The sequence below is a fragment of the Passer montanus genome, unplaced genomic scaffold (genome assembly GCF_014805655.1).
Source record: "Passer montanus isolate IOZ18808 unplaced genomic scaffold, ASM1480565v1 scaffold42, whole genome shotgun sequence".
NCBI classification, from domain to species: domain Eukaryota; kingdom Metazoa; phylum Chordata; class Aves; order Passeriformes; family Passeridae; genus Passer; species Passer montanus.
This window is the reverse complement of record NW_024369041.1, coordinates 5,427,288-5,444,519: the sequence shown is the minus strand read 5'-3', so window position 1 is coordinate 5,444,519 and position 17,232 is coordinate 5,427,288. Positions and strand designations below refer to the sequence as shown.

The window sequence follows — 17,232 nt, the reverse complement described above, 5'->3', positions numbered from 1 at the left end:
ACCGCACCGCCCCGCAAAGCCTCGGCGTGGAAAACCTGCGGCCTCGGCCCCAGCGTACAAACACTCGCTTTTGGGCGCGGGAATTTCCCTCGGAGACGGGATAATATTAACCAGGGAGCGGGGTGGGTTTTTTTTGACTCATTCTGTTTTGTTCCGCGGTTACGATCCGCCCCAGGCAACCTCCGCGAGTGGGCTCCGGAACAGTGAGTACCGCCGCCCCGACGGCCGCCGCTCGGGGGAAGCGGCTCCCGGCGGCGCGGAGCTGCGCGGGCGGTGCCGCGCCCGCGCCCGGGGTTGCCCTTTTTTTTTTTTTTTTTTTTGTAAACTTATTTTCGTTTTTTTAAATGCTATTCCGGCCTCGGCCCCACCATCAGATCCTGCAATCGGTGCAGGGCCGTAAGCGCCCCGCGGGCTTGCCCCTCTGCCACACAGATCCCTGGTGCGGCCCGCCCTGCAGAGGTGAGCTGTGCAGGATGGACATCACTAACACCACAGTCCAGCACAGCGGGGCGAAGGGGTTAAGCCCTTTCTTGGTGGTTCCCAGCCTCTGCTTGCCCAGGTGTTAGGTCCCATAGTGCAAAGCCCCAGCAGCACCTGCCTTTTCTGTCTGATAGAAATCCCTGCTCCCCGTTTTCTGGAACTCATGCCGGCTTTTGGGGCAGCTGCTCTTCAGTGGGAGCTGAAGCGACATGTCCGGTTTTGAACCAAGACAGCTTTTGAAGTTGGGCATGGACCAGCCTCTGCAGGAGAAGCTGCGCTCACTGCCCCGCCATCCACCTTAGCAGCACAAGTAAGCCTTCACATCCCGGTTTGCAGTTTTGCCACCTGATCCCACATGGTCCTGGCCCCCAAGAGACCACAGCCAGCTGGAGGGATGTCATACAGAAGCTGTGGCCTCCTCGACTGCTGTGCTTCTGCAGGTACCGCCACAGCCTTGGATAACCAAAGCTTGGTCACAGCCAGAGCATCTTGAGCAAAATTGCTATCTCAGCTACCCAGACACAATCCAAGGCTCCCCCTGCACTGTCCAAACTGTCTCCAGCCACGCTACAAAATTAAAACCCAAATCAAAAGCAAAAATGATATAAACAACACTGAAATCATAAAAGATGTGAACTAAGGAAACTGCTGGTGACTAGTGTACGGCTACAAGAGCACCTCACATGGCACAGTATCAATGGTCCTACACTCCTGTCTGTGCCTTACACTGAGAGCCAGCTTCAGAAGCAGCAATAGTGTATGTGCCTGGATTTGCCCGCAGGATCTGGGCTGAGAATCCAGGGCTAAGCATCGCCTCCCAAGGAAAAGCTGGTCACACTGTTCAACTGTCAGGCCAAAGAAACCAGAGCTCCGTACCGTGCTTGGCTCGAGGCTGTCGTACTTGTGAAGGAAAGTAATGACTGGTCACTGGTGAGATATCTTGTATTTATTTTACAATTCAGCAATAATAGTTATTTTGCTGTCGTGAAAACACAATAACCAGACTGCAGAGAGAAGGAATGGCATTACAGACTTAAACCTTCTGCTTACAGATATCCAGAACATAGGAAGTAAGTTTCAATTAGTGAGTAAGCAAGAAGTTACACAAAGAGGCTTTTAAAAAAAATGCATCTCAGGTTTTCTTTGCTATTTTTCCAGCTTTAAATACTTTGGTACTAACACCTTAATTAAAAAAAAAAAAAGGAAAAACAAGAGAGAAAAAAAAAGATTTTGCCATGGTTAACCAGCACTCCGCAGCGTGACCATGCTGTCCTCTTCACAAAGATGCATTAAATACTGTCCCACTAAACATCTTGACTAGGTTTTACACATGGAGGAATGGAGGAAAAAAATTAAAAACTCAGCAGAAAGACCTAAGGGGAGGATAGAGTATTTAGGATGAAAAATGCTCACTGTCGCAGTTTGTTTTTCCAGTACAGCTGTTTGCATGCACCATGCTATCCTCTTTGTGGACTTCTGAAAAAGGATAACTGTCTGCATTAGGCTTGGAGAGAGGTAGAAACAGGCTGTAACACAGGGAGGCATTGCCTTATAATTAATGACTACATTCGATCAAGAATTGTTAAACATTAACTAATGCTAAGCTGCAGGGGAATTCCAAGAAAAACAGGTAAGCCAGCTACAGAAATATCAGACACCTTTAAGTGCTCAAAGAATAAATGGAAATCGCCTGAAATAATTTCTACCAATTTTTTCCTTGCAAAATAATTAATCCATGCATGCATAATGCTGACTTCTATATTACATTCATTCTTTCGCAGGCCAGGAAAAAAAAAGCAGCAATGCCATATCAGAATCATTTAAAAATTCACACATACAAGCCACTGTACAGGAAAAACAAGTCTGCTTTTATAAATACACAGAAAAGTGAAGCCAGTTGTGAAATGATTTCTGGAGCAGGCTGGTACATCACTTAGGAGGTTGCTAAGTCGCGTTTTCTTACTCAAATTCGCAATCAGGACTGAGATGGCCAAGGCTGCCCTGGCCTGGGTTTGTGGTACGAAGTGTGTGTTAGGATGAACAGGCAAAAGACCAGTCCCCGCAGCACAGATGGGGCACTTCACCTGTAGAAAAACTCTCTCCCGTGTTAGAAAGATTGCATCCCCTGCTGTGGACAAACTGCATCTCCAGAGCGCTTCCATCATAGCAAGGCAAAATTCATGGTGTCTCTTCTACTCTACGTTTATTTAAAAGCCTTATGAAAAAGTAGTCTTTATAAATAGTATAAAGATGGAAACTGCAAGGCTTCAAAAGCCCAAAGCGTTCACATATAAAAACACAGACCACGCTTTAAAGAGAAGACATCAGGTCAAATCTTATCAGTACCTAGGGTATGTGCTGCTGTATACTGGGGGTTTGCAAATACGCCGTGTTTCTAGAATAGCTTCCACAGCAGTGGATAGTTGTTTTTTCTCTTATGATGCCCAGTTTCTGCCACCTTCTGCCACTGCAGTGTTAGATGTTCCAAGCGAGGTTAATCAGCAGCTGTCTCCTTCTTGCTGAAGGAAGTATGCATAGATGCACTCAGTAATTCTCAGTTGCAATAGCGAGATCTTGTATATGACACTTGAAAGAACTGTTGAAAAGTAACTCTGAACCTGACAGTGTCCATTACTTTGGAGAAGTAATTTCCTTAACTCCAGCCCTGGGGATTGACCACTGGCATTTACTGGAGGAGCATGTCCTGGCACAGGAGTTGTTCTGGATTTGTTATTTATTAGCAGGGTACGGCTCTTCTTGAGAATCGCTCTGGAGACAGTCCCCAAAGGCCGTAGCCAGACCAATCCCCCTTCCCAAACTCAGTGGGTACAGTCCCCAAGTCCCCTGGTGCCAGCTGGCTCTAGCAGTGGGAGCCCCACTGAGAAAAGCCGGGGCGCCGTGTGACAATTCTTATTGCATTTACTCTCCCTTTGGAGCCTGAACCCCCTCCCTGATGCGTGGCCCTAACTATTTACACAGGATGCTGGAATATTTCCCCGACCCTTAGCTGAGCAGCTTAATCACGCGGCTCCCGCGCATCGGCCCCAAGGGCATAAACACATTCTGGCGCTTTATTTCTCCGAAGCCCGCGATCAGAGGAAGGTTCTGACCCACGGCGCTCCCGCGAAGCTCCAGCCAGCGCGGGACACCGCGTCCCCGCGGCGCTGCTGTCCGCCGGGCTCGGGGGGCGGCCGGGCGGGGGGCGGCGGCTTCCCCTCTCGGCGGGGCGAGCGCACATCGTCCCTAGCGGCCGCCGCCCGGCACGGGCCGCCGGCGGCGACTCAGAGGCAGACGCGAGGCCCGGGGTAGGGCTCGCCCCCGCACCAGAAGTCGGAGGCCTGCGGGGTCTCCACCAGCCACACCTCCCGCGGCAGCGCGGGCGGCTCCGCGCCCGCCGGCGGCCCCTCCAGCAGCCGGTAGTAGTGGCAGTCCCGGCCGTGCTGGGGGTCGTAGGGCGGCGCCAGGATGTCGAGAAAGGCGGCGGGCCCGTCCACAGCGTCGATTTGGTGGAGGTTGTCGGTGTGCGGCGAGAGCAGGCAGGGCGGCGAGGCGCGCGTGTACTGCTGGCGGGAGCGGAAAAGGGCGCGCAGGCACGGCCCGCTGCCGGCGGCGGGGGGCGGCGGGGCCGCGGCCGCCCCGGCGGGCAGCGTGTCCATGCAGGCGATGCGCAGCGTGCCGTACAGCACCTTCAGCATGCCGTTCATGCCCGGGTGGTCGTGCAGCGGGATGCAGGCGCCGCTCCGCAGCAGAAACACGCCCATGCTGAAGCTCTCCGTCTCGCAGATGTGCATGTAGCTGACGGGCGGCACCACGCCGGCCCACGGCGGATCCCCGCCCGCCGCCGCCGCGGCCGACGGCCCCCGCGGCGCCAAGTGCAAGTCCTCGGCGCGCACCTCGTCCAGCAGCTGCTGCAGGCGGTGCAGGTTCTCCCCGAAGGCCGGCCCCGCCGGGCTGCGGAAGGTGATGCGCGCCTGCCGCGCCACCCGCTGGATCAGGGAGGCCATGTTGTCCCGGGGCATGGCGGCAACGGCCCGGCCCGGCCGCGGCGGGCGGGGCCCGGCTCCGCTTCCGCCACCGCCCCCGGCCCGCCGCGCAGCCGCGCCGCCGCCGGGCACCACGGGGCTCGTAGTCCGGGCTGGGACCCCGCCGGGGAGCGCGGAGGAAGGAGAAGGAGGGCGGCTGAGGTGAGGGGGCGCGAGGGGCCGCGGGGCCGGCCGGCTCCCAGAGCTTGGGGCGGCTGCCATTGGGCGCTGAGGGGAGGCGGGCGTGAGGGGAGGCGGGCCGGCGGGAGCGGCCGCTGCCCCCGCGCTGAGGGTCCCGCTCCCCGGGGCTCTGGCACGGCTGTCCGGGGCTGCGCTGCGGCCGGGGAAGCCACGGCTGTAAGTTGCCCATGCCACACGTTTCCTCTCCACCACTGTGGGGGTGGCTGAGGGAGCACAGGAGCAACTTGTTACTTGGCTTGTAGTTAAGCCATGTAAAACTGAGCAACGTAGTGCAAGTGCGGTGTCGTGGGTGTATGGCAACTGCCCATAGACAATTCATCTTTTATCACTAACTGCTTGATATAACCACGCCATTTGGGCAAACTCACCAGATTTGAGTTTTGTGGCACTGCCTCTCTCATTTCAGCATTGGGTCGAGGTCGTGCTCTACGGCAGGTACTGTCCTTCGTGCATCTCCTATGGTCACTTCTGAGTGTGATTGTGTCTGAATTCATTATCTTTGACCACAGGTGAACACCGACGAGCACAGAGTTCCAGATGCTGATCCTGAGAGAATCCATGTGTAACAGAAAGGATGGATAATCTTTTGGCTCAGCTCCAGCCTGGTGGAGCCTGCGTGTGGTTGTTTCAGGCTAATGTACAATAAGGGTCCTGCATTTATTCTGCCAGGTTTTTATTTAATTTATATATTTGTGGCAATGATCCTATTACCTTCTTTCTAATTGACATGGCTGTACATAGCAGATCATGCCTAAAAATTCTTACTTTTGAAGTCAGAAGTTAACCTGTTAGTGCTGGGATTTGTTTAAACAAGGTTAGGCTCTGGTCACAGAATTATATAGACTCATTCCACCTTGAGTTCAATTACTTGCATGGGTGTGCAGCGTTTAAGTACTATGGTAGGTCTAGGTTCTGAGAAACAGCTGAATGATGTTACATAATCTAATATGACTCCAGGGGCTGCAGCCTGCCAGGTTAAAAAAAATCATTATAAAACCAGGTAAACCAATGTATTTTCTTGATTAAAGGCAAACTGAAGTTGTAAGATATGTATTAAGCTTAAGTAAGATACACATGGCTTTACAATATTCTTACACATCATAGAATGGTTTGTGTTGGAAGGGACCTTAAAGATCATCTGATTCTTGGAACATAGCACCTGCTAGATCAGGTTGCTCAGGACCCCGTTAAATGTGGCTTTGAACATGCCAGGGATGGGGCATCCACAGGATCTCTGGCAACCTGTTGAAGTGTCTCACCACCCTCACAAGAGTGATAAATACTCTGCATGAATCAGAAATACAACTGTTGTGACAAGTGGTGGCCCGGTAGAGGATGACATACTGATGCTGTAGACAAAGATGTGTCTTGGATCTTTTTTTCCAAAACTATTTCCTGCCCTCTATAAACAAATTTGGTGCACAGAATGCAAATTCAGGTCATGACGTCTCTCTCCACAGAGAAGGATGTTCATTTGACCTGCTGCTTTCAAGTTCCACCTGAAGCCACAAAGCACTGCAGTCTCCAGCTGTTTGTCAAGTGCTGGGTGATTTGCCTGTGCCGGTGTTGGGAGCACAGGGTGAAGATGGGGTGTGTATTTCTGTACCTGGCAGGATGCTTAGCACGAGGGGGCGTTATCCCAAGTGGAGAGGGAGAGTCTTTAAAGGTCTGTGAGCCTTCCTGCATGAGAATGAACTCCTGAGGACACTCATTGCTGTTGGTTGGCAACTGGCATTTTGTCAGAAGCAGAAGGATTGGAAGGTTCCATGTTCAGTGTGTTCTATTCAGCCCCCTTCACAGGGGCAGGCAATTTAATTGTGAAGATGTGCACTGGAATTTTTGGCAGTGCTGTTATCAGTGATAATGATAAATTCTTAATTGGCCACCTATTTGTGTCCAACCCCAATGATTGCACTTTGCTTGCAAGTGAGTGCTAGAATACTCACTTTTGGACACACTGGTTCTTTTTCTATGCAGCACAAAAATCAGATCTTTTGTGGAAACAATGCTTGGTATTTGTCGTGCATTGTGTGCTTGGAGTAACGTGCAGTTGAAGGAAAGATCAGCAGAGAAAAGCAGGATCCTGAGTGTGAACTCAGCTTGCTCTTGCCTTGCTGAGTATTAGGTGAGTTACTTGACCCTTTCACTACTTATCACTCTGTAAACCATGAATCATAAGTTCTACGTACAAGGATGTTTATTAAGATTTTAAGAACATCTTTATGTGGACAATCCTGGTGCCACATTAAACTAGTGATGAGGTTTATATTTTGTGTAATTGGTCACCTTATGATCACCAATGTTTTTAACTGCTGTATTGATTGCCATTTCTAACAGATACAGACAAAAATATATTAATGTTCCAGTTAAATCCTGTATCACACCCACATTTTTTCAGTGCACTGATATTCAAATAAACCCACAAACCAACCTCAACAGGAAAGCAGACTGTCCAGCCAACTGGCAATTAAATTGACATGTTTTTTTCTTCTGAAAGGCCATATTCTTAACTGGCCTCTACTATCTTGAGCATATGTGAGAAAGAAAAAAAAAAATCATGGTGTTGCTTGGCTAGGCTTTGGGACTGCATTACGTTGGTCATGCAATGACCAAAGTTCAGCTGGAGGTTTTATGATACAACCAGTGAGCGGGAGGTCAGGTTCAGGTTATGGTTTTGGTCTCCTCCTGTGTTTGTTTTGTTTTTCCACACACAGAAAGAGAACGGAAGTGTCACAGCTGTTTTCTCCTGCCCAACCCCACTACTTTCAGTCTCCTCCCCTTTCTACCTGGACTCCAAACTGTGAACAACTTCTTGCTTCTTTGTTGCTGTTACATATTACAGTTCCCTCCAAGTTTGTGAAAAACCCTGATTAATTCAAGCTTTCTTTTAGGGGTTGTTCCCCACATCCTCCCAATTTCTTTTGAGAAATTAGAATTCCCTAAAACCATCTGTAGTGGATGAAGATGTCAGCTGCTTGTGTAGCAAGTCTCTGCTTACCTGTTGCTAAATGTTGTGTCACAAGGCCAGAATTTTTTACAAGAGTCAGAGTTTGTACAGGCAGTACAGAAACCATCCTCTACTGTAATGTTGCCAGCAGCTGCAGATGTGTACTTACATAGGACAACACCCAAGAATCTCTGCCAAAGAGCATCTCTTTTGCACTGTTCCTGCCATCGGATCTTCAAAGGTGTGTTTTGTTTTGTTGTTTTGTTTTAATAGCTGCCACCAGTCGAGGAGCTAGATGGAATGCTAGCCAAACGTGACTCAGATGAGAACAGGACTGAAAAGAGAGAAGACAAACAACATGTCTGTAATATTTGCTGGCTCTCCAGTAAAGGCTTACGTAAAAGAAAGTTGGTTCTCAATTATTCATCAGAGAATTTATATATCAGTAGAAACACAGGGGAGTGCTAGATATAACTGCACTGAAATCAAAAGGGGAATTAGGTTCATATATATACCAAACATCAAGCAGATCTATGCAACATTAAGACTCCCACCCACCTTTACCACTTCTTTACTGAGATGCATCCTGCATTCTATTAACTGCTGGAGAGAGTCCAGAGGAGGCGACCAAGATGGTGAGAGGGACAGAGCAACTGTCCTGCAAGGACAGGCTGAGAGAATTGGGTTTGTTCAGCCTGGACAATGGATGTGGGTGACCTAATTGTGGCCTTCCAGTACCTGAAGAGGCTGCAAGAGGGATGGAGACAGGCTTTTCTCTGAGGCTTGTAGAGATAGCACAAGGGTTAATGGGTTCAGTTGGAAAGAGAATAGATTTAGAGTAGATATTATGAAAAACATGTTTACTGTGGGTGTGCTGAGGCCCTGCACAGGTTGCCCTGAGTGGCTGCCCCATCCCTGGAGGTGCTCAAGGCCAGGCTGAACTGGGCTCTGAGCATCCCGGTGTAGTGCAAGGTGTCTCTGCCCATGGCAGGGGACTTGGAACTAGATGTACATGATCTTTAAGGTCAGCCCCTAGCCAGGCCATTCTATGGTTCTGTGAACCATAGATTTCACCTCTTCATGTGTTGTAGCTCCTCAGTTAAGTGCACTTTCTAGGTAAAGCACATCATTAATGGGTTTTATTGACAGTTTGCTACAGAACAGCCTAGAGCAGGAGTTGGAGTGACTCAGAGTAGGAAAGGCTGTGCAGCATGCAACTCCCCGTGCATGAATTTGCAGGAATAACGAGCCTTGTTCTGATCATCTGAGTTCATCTCCTCCAACTTCATGCTTTGCACTGCTGTGAATCAGGTCTGTGCTGGAGTCTCTGGTGCTGCCCAGGTTAGCCTGTGGTGGTGGCTGCTGTGGGTTAGCCATGGCCATACTCCTGAACTCACTGGCTGCTCAAGGCCAGCCCTGGGTGTGAGGAGGAAGAACGCTGCTCCCTTGCAGGGAAAGCCCTGTGTCTGTGTGCATGTCTGTTCTCATTATCACTGACCTCAGTGCCGTATTTACTTTTACCTGCTGTGTGATAGGTGCAGTAAAAGAGCACTTTTGTCCCAGGCTAGGGTGTGATTCCACTCTCTCAGAGCCCAGAACTGGCAGTAGGTAGCAGTAGGTTGGTCACTAACCCTGGGGTCCCAGAGGGTGTGAGCTGTGTGACTGCCACTGCCTGTGCCGTGCTGAGTAGTGGTCACACACCAACTCTGGAACAGCCTTACCAGGAAGGTCTAAAGTAATCTGTCAGTGGCTTAAAGAGCTACTGCTGTGCCACTGAGTCACACTTGCTCACTCATAGCCTTCCCTCACTGCCAAAAATGCTTCAGCACAGAATATCTTGATGCTAAGCCTTTCTTTCTCAGAATCACGAGGGAGGACTGAGTATGGCTGTCACACAGGTCAAGCCATAGTAACTTAATTGCCTTTGGTTATACATGTAACACATTATTTAAGAATAATTTTTCAGCAAGAGAGAGAACAACTTAATTTCTTAATGACTTGGGATCAATTTTATCCCAGTGGGGATCTATATAGGGCTAATCAACAAGGACAAATTTAAGAAGGAAAGGACAGGCAAAGAATATTTTTCAATTTTAAATAAATAATAGATATAGTTTTTCATGGAAAGACTTAGTGTTCAGCAGCAAAAGAGGTTAATGGTAAAACTTAGTGGGTAAGGTATTTAGTGGGATGGAAATATCTTTCAGTGTTTTCAGACGTTTGTAAGGTTTAGGTTAATTGGTAAATCAAATAAAATCATTTTCTGTCCTATAGGTAAATGGTCTATGTTGAACTCCATGCCTCTGTGAGGAGGAAGGAAATTTTATTCAAGTGTTGAAGCAAGTGAAGTGGACTGAGGGAAGCAGAAGAAAAAGGCCAAGACCTGCAGAACTGTTACACCCACCCATGCACAGCACTGATCTCTGAGAGATCAGCCAGTGTCTGACTACTTCCAAATCAAAAAACACCCATTAGAAATCATTGGCAATTAGTAGAGAAAAATATGAAGGAAAAAATGGAAGAAATGCCAGTGAGTGAGGCCAGGGAGATGTTCCAGAGAGGCAGCATCAAGAGGTGAGTTGGTGTGGTGTGGGGAACGAGGCAAGGAGGGAACAGGGAAGTTTGATTCCATGGCATAGAGCTGCAGATGAACAGCTGTTAAAGGAGGCATACAAAGGCCTTTGGAAGATCAGTGCCGTGTGTAGGCTGGGTTTTGTAGTGTGGATTGAAATGATGATATAAAATTTTTAATTCCTTTAAAAATTAAGATAGTAGTGGTCTGTTTGAGGACAAAGTGACAAGTCACAAGTTTGGAACTGATCAATCTTTGCCAGAGTCATAAACATGACCTTTGCTGGTTGTGCTTTAATGCTCAGAGTATTTATGTGACCACATGCCCTTTTTAGGGTAGAATAATATATCTGTCACTTCTGCATATGTATAACTTCAGATGATGGAGGATCCATCCCAAAGTTGTCAAGGTATAATGGCAAGTTAGTTCAGATACTAAATATCTTTGTTTTACTTTTGCATTTCACAGCATGATAACAGAAGTGTGGTAGATTTTTCTTGGAAAATTAGAATGAATTCCAGAAGAAACAGATGCAGAAACTCCACTTTTTCCTGAAAACTAGCTTCCACTATCTCCCATAGAAGGATCAGGGCCTAACAAGCCACACATCCTCCTTACTGTTGGTTTGGGTTTTTTTTAATCTTCAGGAAAACAAAATTCTCCATGTCTCTGTGTTAAAATGATTGGAAATTAAACTTAGGGGGATCTAGCATGTGATTACTTTTTTTAGACAGGATTTTCTTCATGGCTGCATTGGACTGAGTTTTTTTCCCCTCACAAACCAGATGGTAAGTGATTCAGTACTTTTAGCAGTAGAAAAATGATTAGTTTTCTTTCCTCAGTAGTTGGTGTGAATGTACTTTTCTTTATCTATTTACATATTACATAAACACATTTTACCAGCATTTCTGTACATAGGTTACAGTCCTGATCCTGCAGAGAGCCTTTCACACAGGGATTGATTGACATGGCTCATATAGACCTATTTGCATGGAACTCATGACAGTGTTGTAACTGTATTTTTATCTTTATGTGTGTACTTAAATTTACAACACTGTATGAGGATGCCAACACAATTTAAGTCCACAAAACAATTGCGTAACTTAGCACATTTTGCTTTCTTTTCAGCTAACAAAGTCTCTGATCTCTTCTGCTGTGTTCCTGTAGTAGGCTGCAGGTCCATGTGGCTTTTGAGTTATGCTAAAAGCTTTGTCCTTATTGTACAGTGTAAGTTCTTCCTGGTGTGCAGGGGGAATGAGGGCCTCATTTGTGTAACCTTTTGGAATTGTACCGGTGCTTCTCCCTTTGGAAGGCATTGCAGTAACAGTGGCAAATATTTGGGAGAATATGAAAGAAATCACATGAATACTTGATTTATCAAAGTTATCTGCATCTGTATTTGTTGGTGTATACATAATGCTAAATAGGACACGTGTAACCCATATATGCTGTGTCAGCATGCAGGAATTTGAGGCAGAAGGCTCTGAAGCTGTTACTAGACTTACACTCCAGGCAAACACTGTGTTACAGTATTCAGTCACCCATTCCCTATACAAGGAGGTGCAAGTAAGGTTGTCCAAGCAGCCTGACCAATGTCCTTTCCTAGCAGTTAAGAGCTGTTTTGTAAATTTGCTGTGCTTTGACCCTAGCTTTACCTGGGAATTAAAATGTTAATGCATAGTCTCATACTGCTGCTTTATTGAGATGATAATACTCCATTTCAAATACAGTGACCGTGTTCTCTGTTTACAAATCTGGCTGTGCACACTTGGAACACAATTATCTAATTCTCTTCTTGGTTCCTGCCTCATGTAGGTATGCTTTGGTTGAGCCACTGGGGGATTGTGCACAGAGGAGCTGGCTCACCCCTTGTCTTGTTTTCCAGGCTTACCAGAGAGTTAAACCCCACTTATTAGCATTTTTTCTTGAAAAATGTGACAACCTTCTGCTTCCATGTATTCTAATAGGGAGAAAAAGACATGTGGATTAGCATCAGAGATACTGTGCTATGACATGTCAAATTTTTCCCTTCAATTAAATTATTCAGTGGAAGGGTGTCAGAAGGAGCTCCTTGAAACTAGCACTGTTTATTTGGCATGGATCAGTAGTCAAGCTGGGGTGATTCAGTGTGCCTTGTATTTGTGAAATAAGTTACTTTTCCCTTTGTGCAAGGGGAAGTATTTGGGGGAGTTTGCCTCTCGGGCGGTGTGCTCACACAAGGTGGCAGAAATCTGTGTCTGCAGGGCACATAGTCCTGCAGGATGGTGCTGCATGGGGTGGTGTGTGCCTCTAGTCTGAGGTCAGACTGCCTGATGGGGGGAACAAGAGCTTGTTCAGCCACAGCTCTGTTCAGAGGGTTGTACCTTCTCTGAACCTCATCATGGTCACAAATGCTCACATTTCTTATAATGGAGAATTGCTTTATTACATTACCAGAAAAAAAAATAGAAGCATGAAACAGTGGTTATGCATTTCCAAATACTGGGTCTGTAGAAGAGCAGAGCAGTGACTCCTAAGCCAGCTGTTGTGGGCATGCAGAGCAGCATGATTAAGATTTCTGTTCTCTCAGGCTGGCTGTGCATGCTCTGGAGCTCGTTGTAATTGACTGACTGGCAGCAGCATGCTTGTTTCCCAGTGCACTTGTCCTGGTGCCCACTGGCACCCAGCTGCCCATCCCTGGCCAGGTGTTACACCAGGAGTGTTACCATGGCTGTGACATGTATAGCAGAGGGGGTCCAGGAAGTTAAACCAGGCTCATCTGTCAGTCAGGAAGAATGAGCAAAATTTGCCCTCAATGTGGAGGGCACTGAAGAAACAGTGTTGGAGACCAGTTATATGATGACTCCTTTGGGTTCCAGGGAGTAAATACTGTGGAGAAAACTTGGCTCAAAGCTTCGAGGACCAAGTAATTGATGTAAGCCCTGGGTTACACAGGATATAAACATGCTTTTATAAGTACTGGAAATACTGAGAAGAGTTTCTTCTGCTTTCAGTTCATAATAGGGAACATTGGGTACAGTTTGTTTGCTTGATTGGTTCATTTTATTGTGTGTAAATACACTGTAGAAACAAATTTGCCTTTTCTTCAGTGGTACTCAGCTAGTGTGCTTCTGGTAAATCCAGTGAATTAAGGGGAATAAGTAATGTGCTCTGGTCTGTCATTGAAACAAAGTCCATTTAAAATTAAGGCCATGAGGGACATGGTGAGGCTGCAGAAGAGTTCGAACAGTGAGCAGAACTGGTGGCCTGTGCCACAGAACAGAAACCTTCAGGTCACATATGTCACAGGCACACAACTCACTGGTGGTGTGAGCTGCCTCATGAAGGAGTGGTGCTCTCCCTTGTATGGTATGAAACTCTGGCTCCACGGATCTTAATGAAAATGGCGAGGTTTTGCACTGGGACAAATGAGAGCAGAATCTGGCCAACTGTTAATAGGTTTTTGTACTGGAGGCTGAAATAAAGTGGCTGTGTATGCAAATAATTGTGCAAGCTGACTTGTGAATGACTCCTAAAAGAAGAATTCAATATTTAATTGTTGGAAATACAAACTGTTTGGCACAAATCTCCTGGTTTGGCTGAGCTATACTTGACCTGTGACAGAGAGAGCAAAGGTGATTTTATGTCCTGGGATCCCAAGGGCCCAGTGTAATGTAACTCAAGCCAGAGCCAGTGTGTTGACTGCTCTGTAATTACGGATGCTTATTTTGTGTACAAAACCAGTTGATTCATTATCTTTTATTTCCATTATCTCATCTCAATCTTTATGTGTGAATCTGAGCTATTTGAGTTCAAGGGAATGGCATATAGCTAGAATTAAAAGAGGGGCTTGATAACAAAAAGTTGGTTGTTCTGATATAAAGATGTTCTGATGTAACCAAAATGATGAAATTGGTTAAATCTATCTGCAAAACGGAAAACTTTGTGAGAAGTCTAAGAGGTTCAAAATAACCTTTCTTCTACTCCATGACCTGCATTTCTTGCAGTATTTTGACCCATGCCTTGGAACAAGGATAGTTTAGCTCTTAGAATATAAGAGACAATTAGAAGCTGCCATGATGCTGTAGCTTAACACTCTGTAGCTCTTCAGCTGTGCTTGAGGAGCCAGCTGAGCTCCAGCAGAGCTCTGCTCTTTATGCACAAGTCATGTGGTGAAGATGGCTTAAGCCATCTTCATTTTGTTAAATTCTTAAACTATGGTAATCTCACCCTAAGTTACCAGCTGTCCTTATGCCTACGAATGTGGCCATGCCATTTGAAACTCTGTAGAGCAGAGAATGTTTTTCCTGGAGCCAAGATCTGTAAGTGCTTTCAGCTTTCAATGAATCTCCAGTATTTGCTAAAGTAAGCTTTACTTGCATGAGCTAAATATTGCCACTTTTAAGTACAAGTCTTGATGGTGTGGAGAGATATGAAATTTTATTGGGATAAAAGTGTGAGCCCAGAGTTGATGGGATATGTTTGAAAATAGTTCCTGGCAGAAGTTACACTGGCTGAGAATCAGGTGCTCACACTTATTCCAGTTGACATCAGTGGAAGATGCACACATGAAGTGAAAGTACTGTGTGGCCTTTAAGATTCTGTTCCTGTGGTACATGGGGTTTTATAATACACAGAAGAAAGGAAACATTCACTTTTCCAGGTAATCATTACAGACTGGGTGTCTGATCTATTTCAGTCTGCTCTGTCTGGGGAATGTCTCCATGACTTTAGTGAAGTGATGTGCATGTACAACAAGGAGGCTTTTTGGATGGAATTTGTAATGCAGGACTCATTAACTGATGATAGTGAATAATTTTGAAAGAGATGAGTACAGCACTTGCTGCTCACTTAGATCATAGAAATAACTTGAGGGAATATGTTCACCAAACTGAGATGTTCTCTAAAATGCTTGCTAACAGATTACTTATGCTTCTGTATGCCAAAAGCAGTAGCTTTTTCTCCAAACCAAACAGAAAATTAGATTCTCTTCTTTTTTAATTGTATGAGGAGTAAACGTGAAAATTGTTTCAGTTACGTGGATGTTATGTAAGGGTCACCAGTGGAAAATCAGGCCCAGTGCTTTGCCTGTTTGTCTAATGCAGGTGGCATTTCCATTTTGTTTTTCAAGACCCCTGAGGTCTTGCTTGCAACTGTATCAAAAATATAGTCACTCATTCTCCACCACACAGAAAAATCCCTCGGTCAAGTTTCCTGTTGGTGTGTGTCTCCTCCCTTTGGCTGTTTGTTATTTTGGATGCAGCTCTGTGGGACAGGAACTGTCGGTCAGTGCACCAGAGCCTGTGGGCACTGCTGAAATCAAGAGAGCAGCTTCCCTTCCACTGTGCTACTTCTGTAACTGAGGGCTGAGCTGGAGGGCTGGTGGTTTGCTTTTCTAGGTGAACCCAGGGAAGAAGATGTATTGCATGAGCAGTCCTACATTGCTCTGGCTGGCTCCAAGTGTGGCTGGATACATTAGAAATCCAAGAGCTTCTCAGCTCTCAGCCCCATCTGTGTGTCCTACAGCACCAGTCTCCAGGGAACTGAGGTTACTAGATTGGAGGATATGAGTTGCATAAAAAAGTTCCAGTCCCCAGGAGTTTAGGAGTGATGTTTGGCAGAATAAATACTTATTACTTGCTTTCATGTTACATGGCATGGGACTTGCTCTTCCTTGCAGATGACTTCTCCAGTGCTGTTTGGATGTGCCTGCTGCTCTGTGATTGCTCCTAAAGCCTTGATTTGACAGCAGCCTCTGGCATGCTGTGGGCCAGCAGATCTGCATAGCAACAGACCCGCCAGTCTTCCTGCAGAGAGTTAAAGGAATTTTGGAGAAAATAAGCCAGTCAAAAATTTGCCATTCTCTTCTGTGGCAATTCCCTGGATTCAAAGTGTCCCTCGTCTCTGGCACAGGTGAGCAGCAGGCTGCAAAGCAACACAAGTTTTATTGTCTTTCCAATGCTTGGGGCTGCTGATGTTAGGTGCTTTAAGTATAGGTTTTTGAGAGAAGAGTTGTAGGTGACGGAGAAGCATCACTGTTAAGTGAACTGGAGGGATAGTACTTTGACCTCTTGGAACATAGAGCAGGCTGAGGAGAAGGAACAAGATTAAAAGAAAGAAAATCCTCTTAATCTGGGTGATGTCAGCTTGTCATTGTCAGTTTGGTAGTTATGTAGCTGTAAGCCTCCTGCTGCCTGCTGTGCAAGGAGCAGATCATTAATTAAAAGACATGGCAGAGTGCAGCATGCTTAGGGCTTTGAGGTGCTGACAAGCTAACATCACCCAGCACAACTGCAGAGAGCATGTCCAGCACGGGGTATGGTTCTAAGAACTAAAAAACCTGTTACCCAGTGTGTCATCCTTGAAGACATGTAGCATACATGCTGAAACCTAAAACTTCCTTGCTCTGCCTCATATGTATATCCTGCTTCTCCTTACTGTGAGCCACAAGGCAAGAATCTGTGTAACACAGGGGCTGGGAGAGCTTTAGGGTTCCCTAGGCCACCTGGCTGTGCAGCAACCTTTTGACCTAAGAAGCACTGGAGCACCTGGGTAATGATGCTGGGCAAGGCAAAGGGTAGGAGCAGGTGTACTGCCAAGGTGTGTAAATGCCTGGCAAGACTGAGTGCCTGTTCTGAGATACAGAGATGTGGGTCAGAGAGCGTGGGACTCAGGTAAGAGAATGTGAGAACACACTCACTATATGGCTGCTAAACAAGGATTTAACTGGTTTTGGCTTGAGGGATTAAGCAAGAAGTGATGGACCAGATAGAAAAGAATCTGGTTGGGCTGTGGTATAATTTGTACAATACTCTCAGCTTGCAATTTATGCCAGATCAGATTGTAAATGTTCAATAGTGTTTACAAGCATCTGATGGCCACTGCCCAGACAATTTTCCTCCTCTCATTTGTCATACATACTTGCAGATTTAATACTTCTATTTTGGAAAATACAGCACTTCACTGTCCTGTGAAACAATGCATCTCTTCTGTCATTCTCCTGTAGATGTGATGCAATGATACCACTTCCT

General features: G+C 46.5%; 1 protein-coding gene and 1 long non-coding RNA gene across 3 annotated transcripts in view; one reads left to right on the top strand and one right to left on the bottom strand.

The window, feature by feature from the left end:
• Nucleotides 1-1,404: 1,404 nt before the first annotated feature.
• On the bottom strand, nt 1,405-4,542 carry ADO (2-aminoethanethiol dioxygenase). The gene has a single exon (XM_039719606.1). The coding sequence runs from the start codon at nt 4,497-4,499 to the stop codon at nt 3,762-3,764; it is 738 nt and encodes a 245-aa protein (XP_039575540.1). The 5' UTR covers nt 4,500-4,542; the 3' UTR covers nt 1,405-3,761.
• A 2,296-nt stretch (nt 4,543-6,838) lies between these two features.
• The window catches only part of LOC120507241, a 55,870-nt gene continuing 45,476 nt past the window's right edge, over nt 6,839-17,232 (top strand). The window contains exons 1-3 of one of the 2 annotated variants that reach the window (XR_005628702.1): nt 6,839-7,891; nt 9,925-10,224; nt 10,953-11,010. This is a non-coding gene — a long non-coding RNA (uncharacterized LOC120507241). The other variant, XR_005628703.1, reaches the window with a different exon arrangement.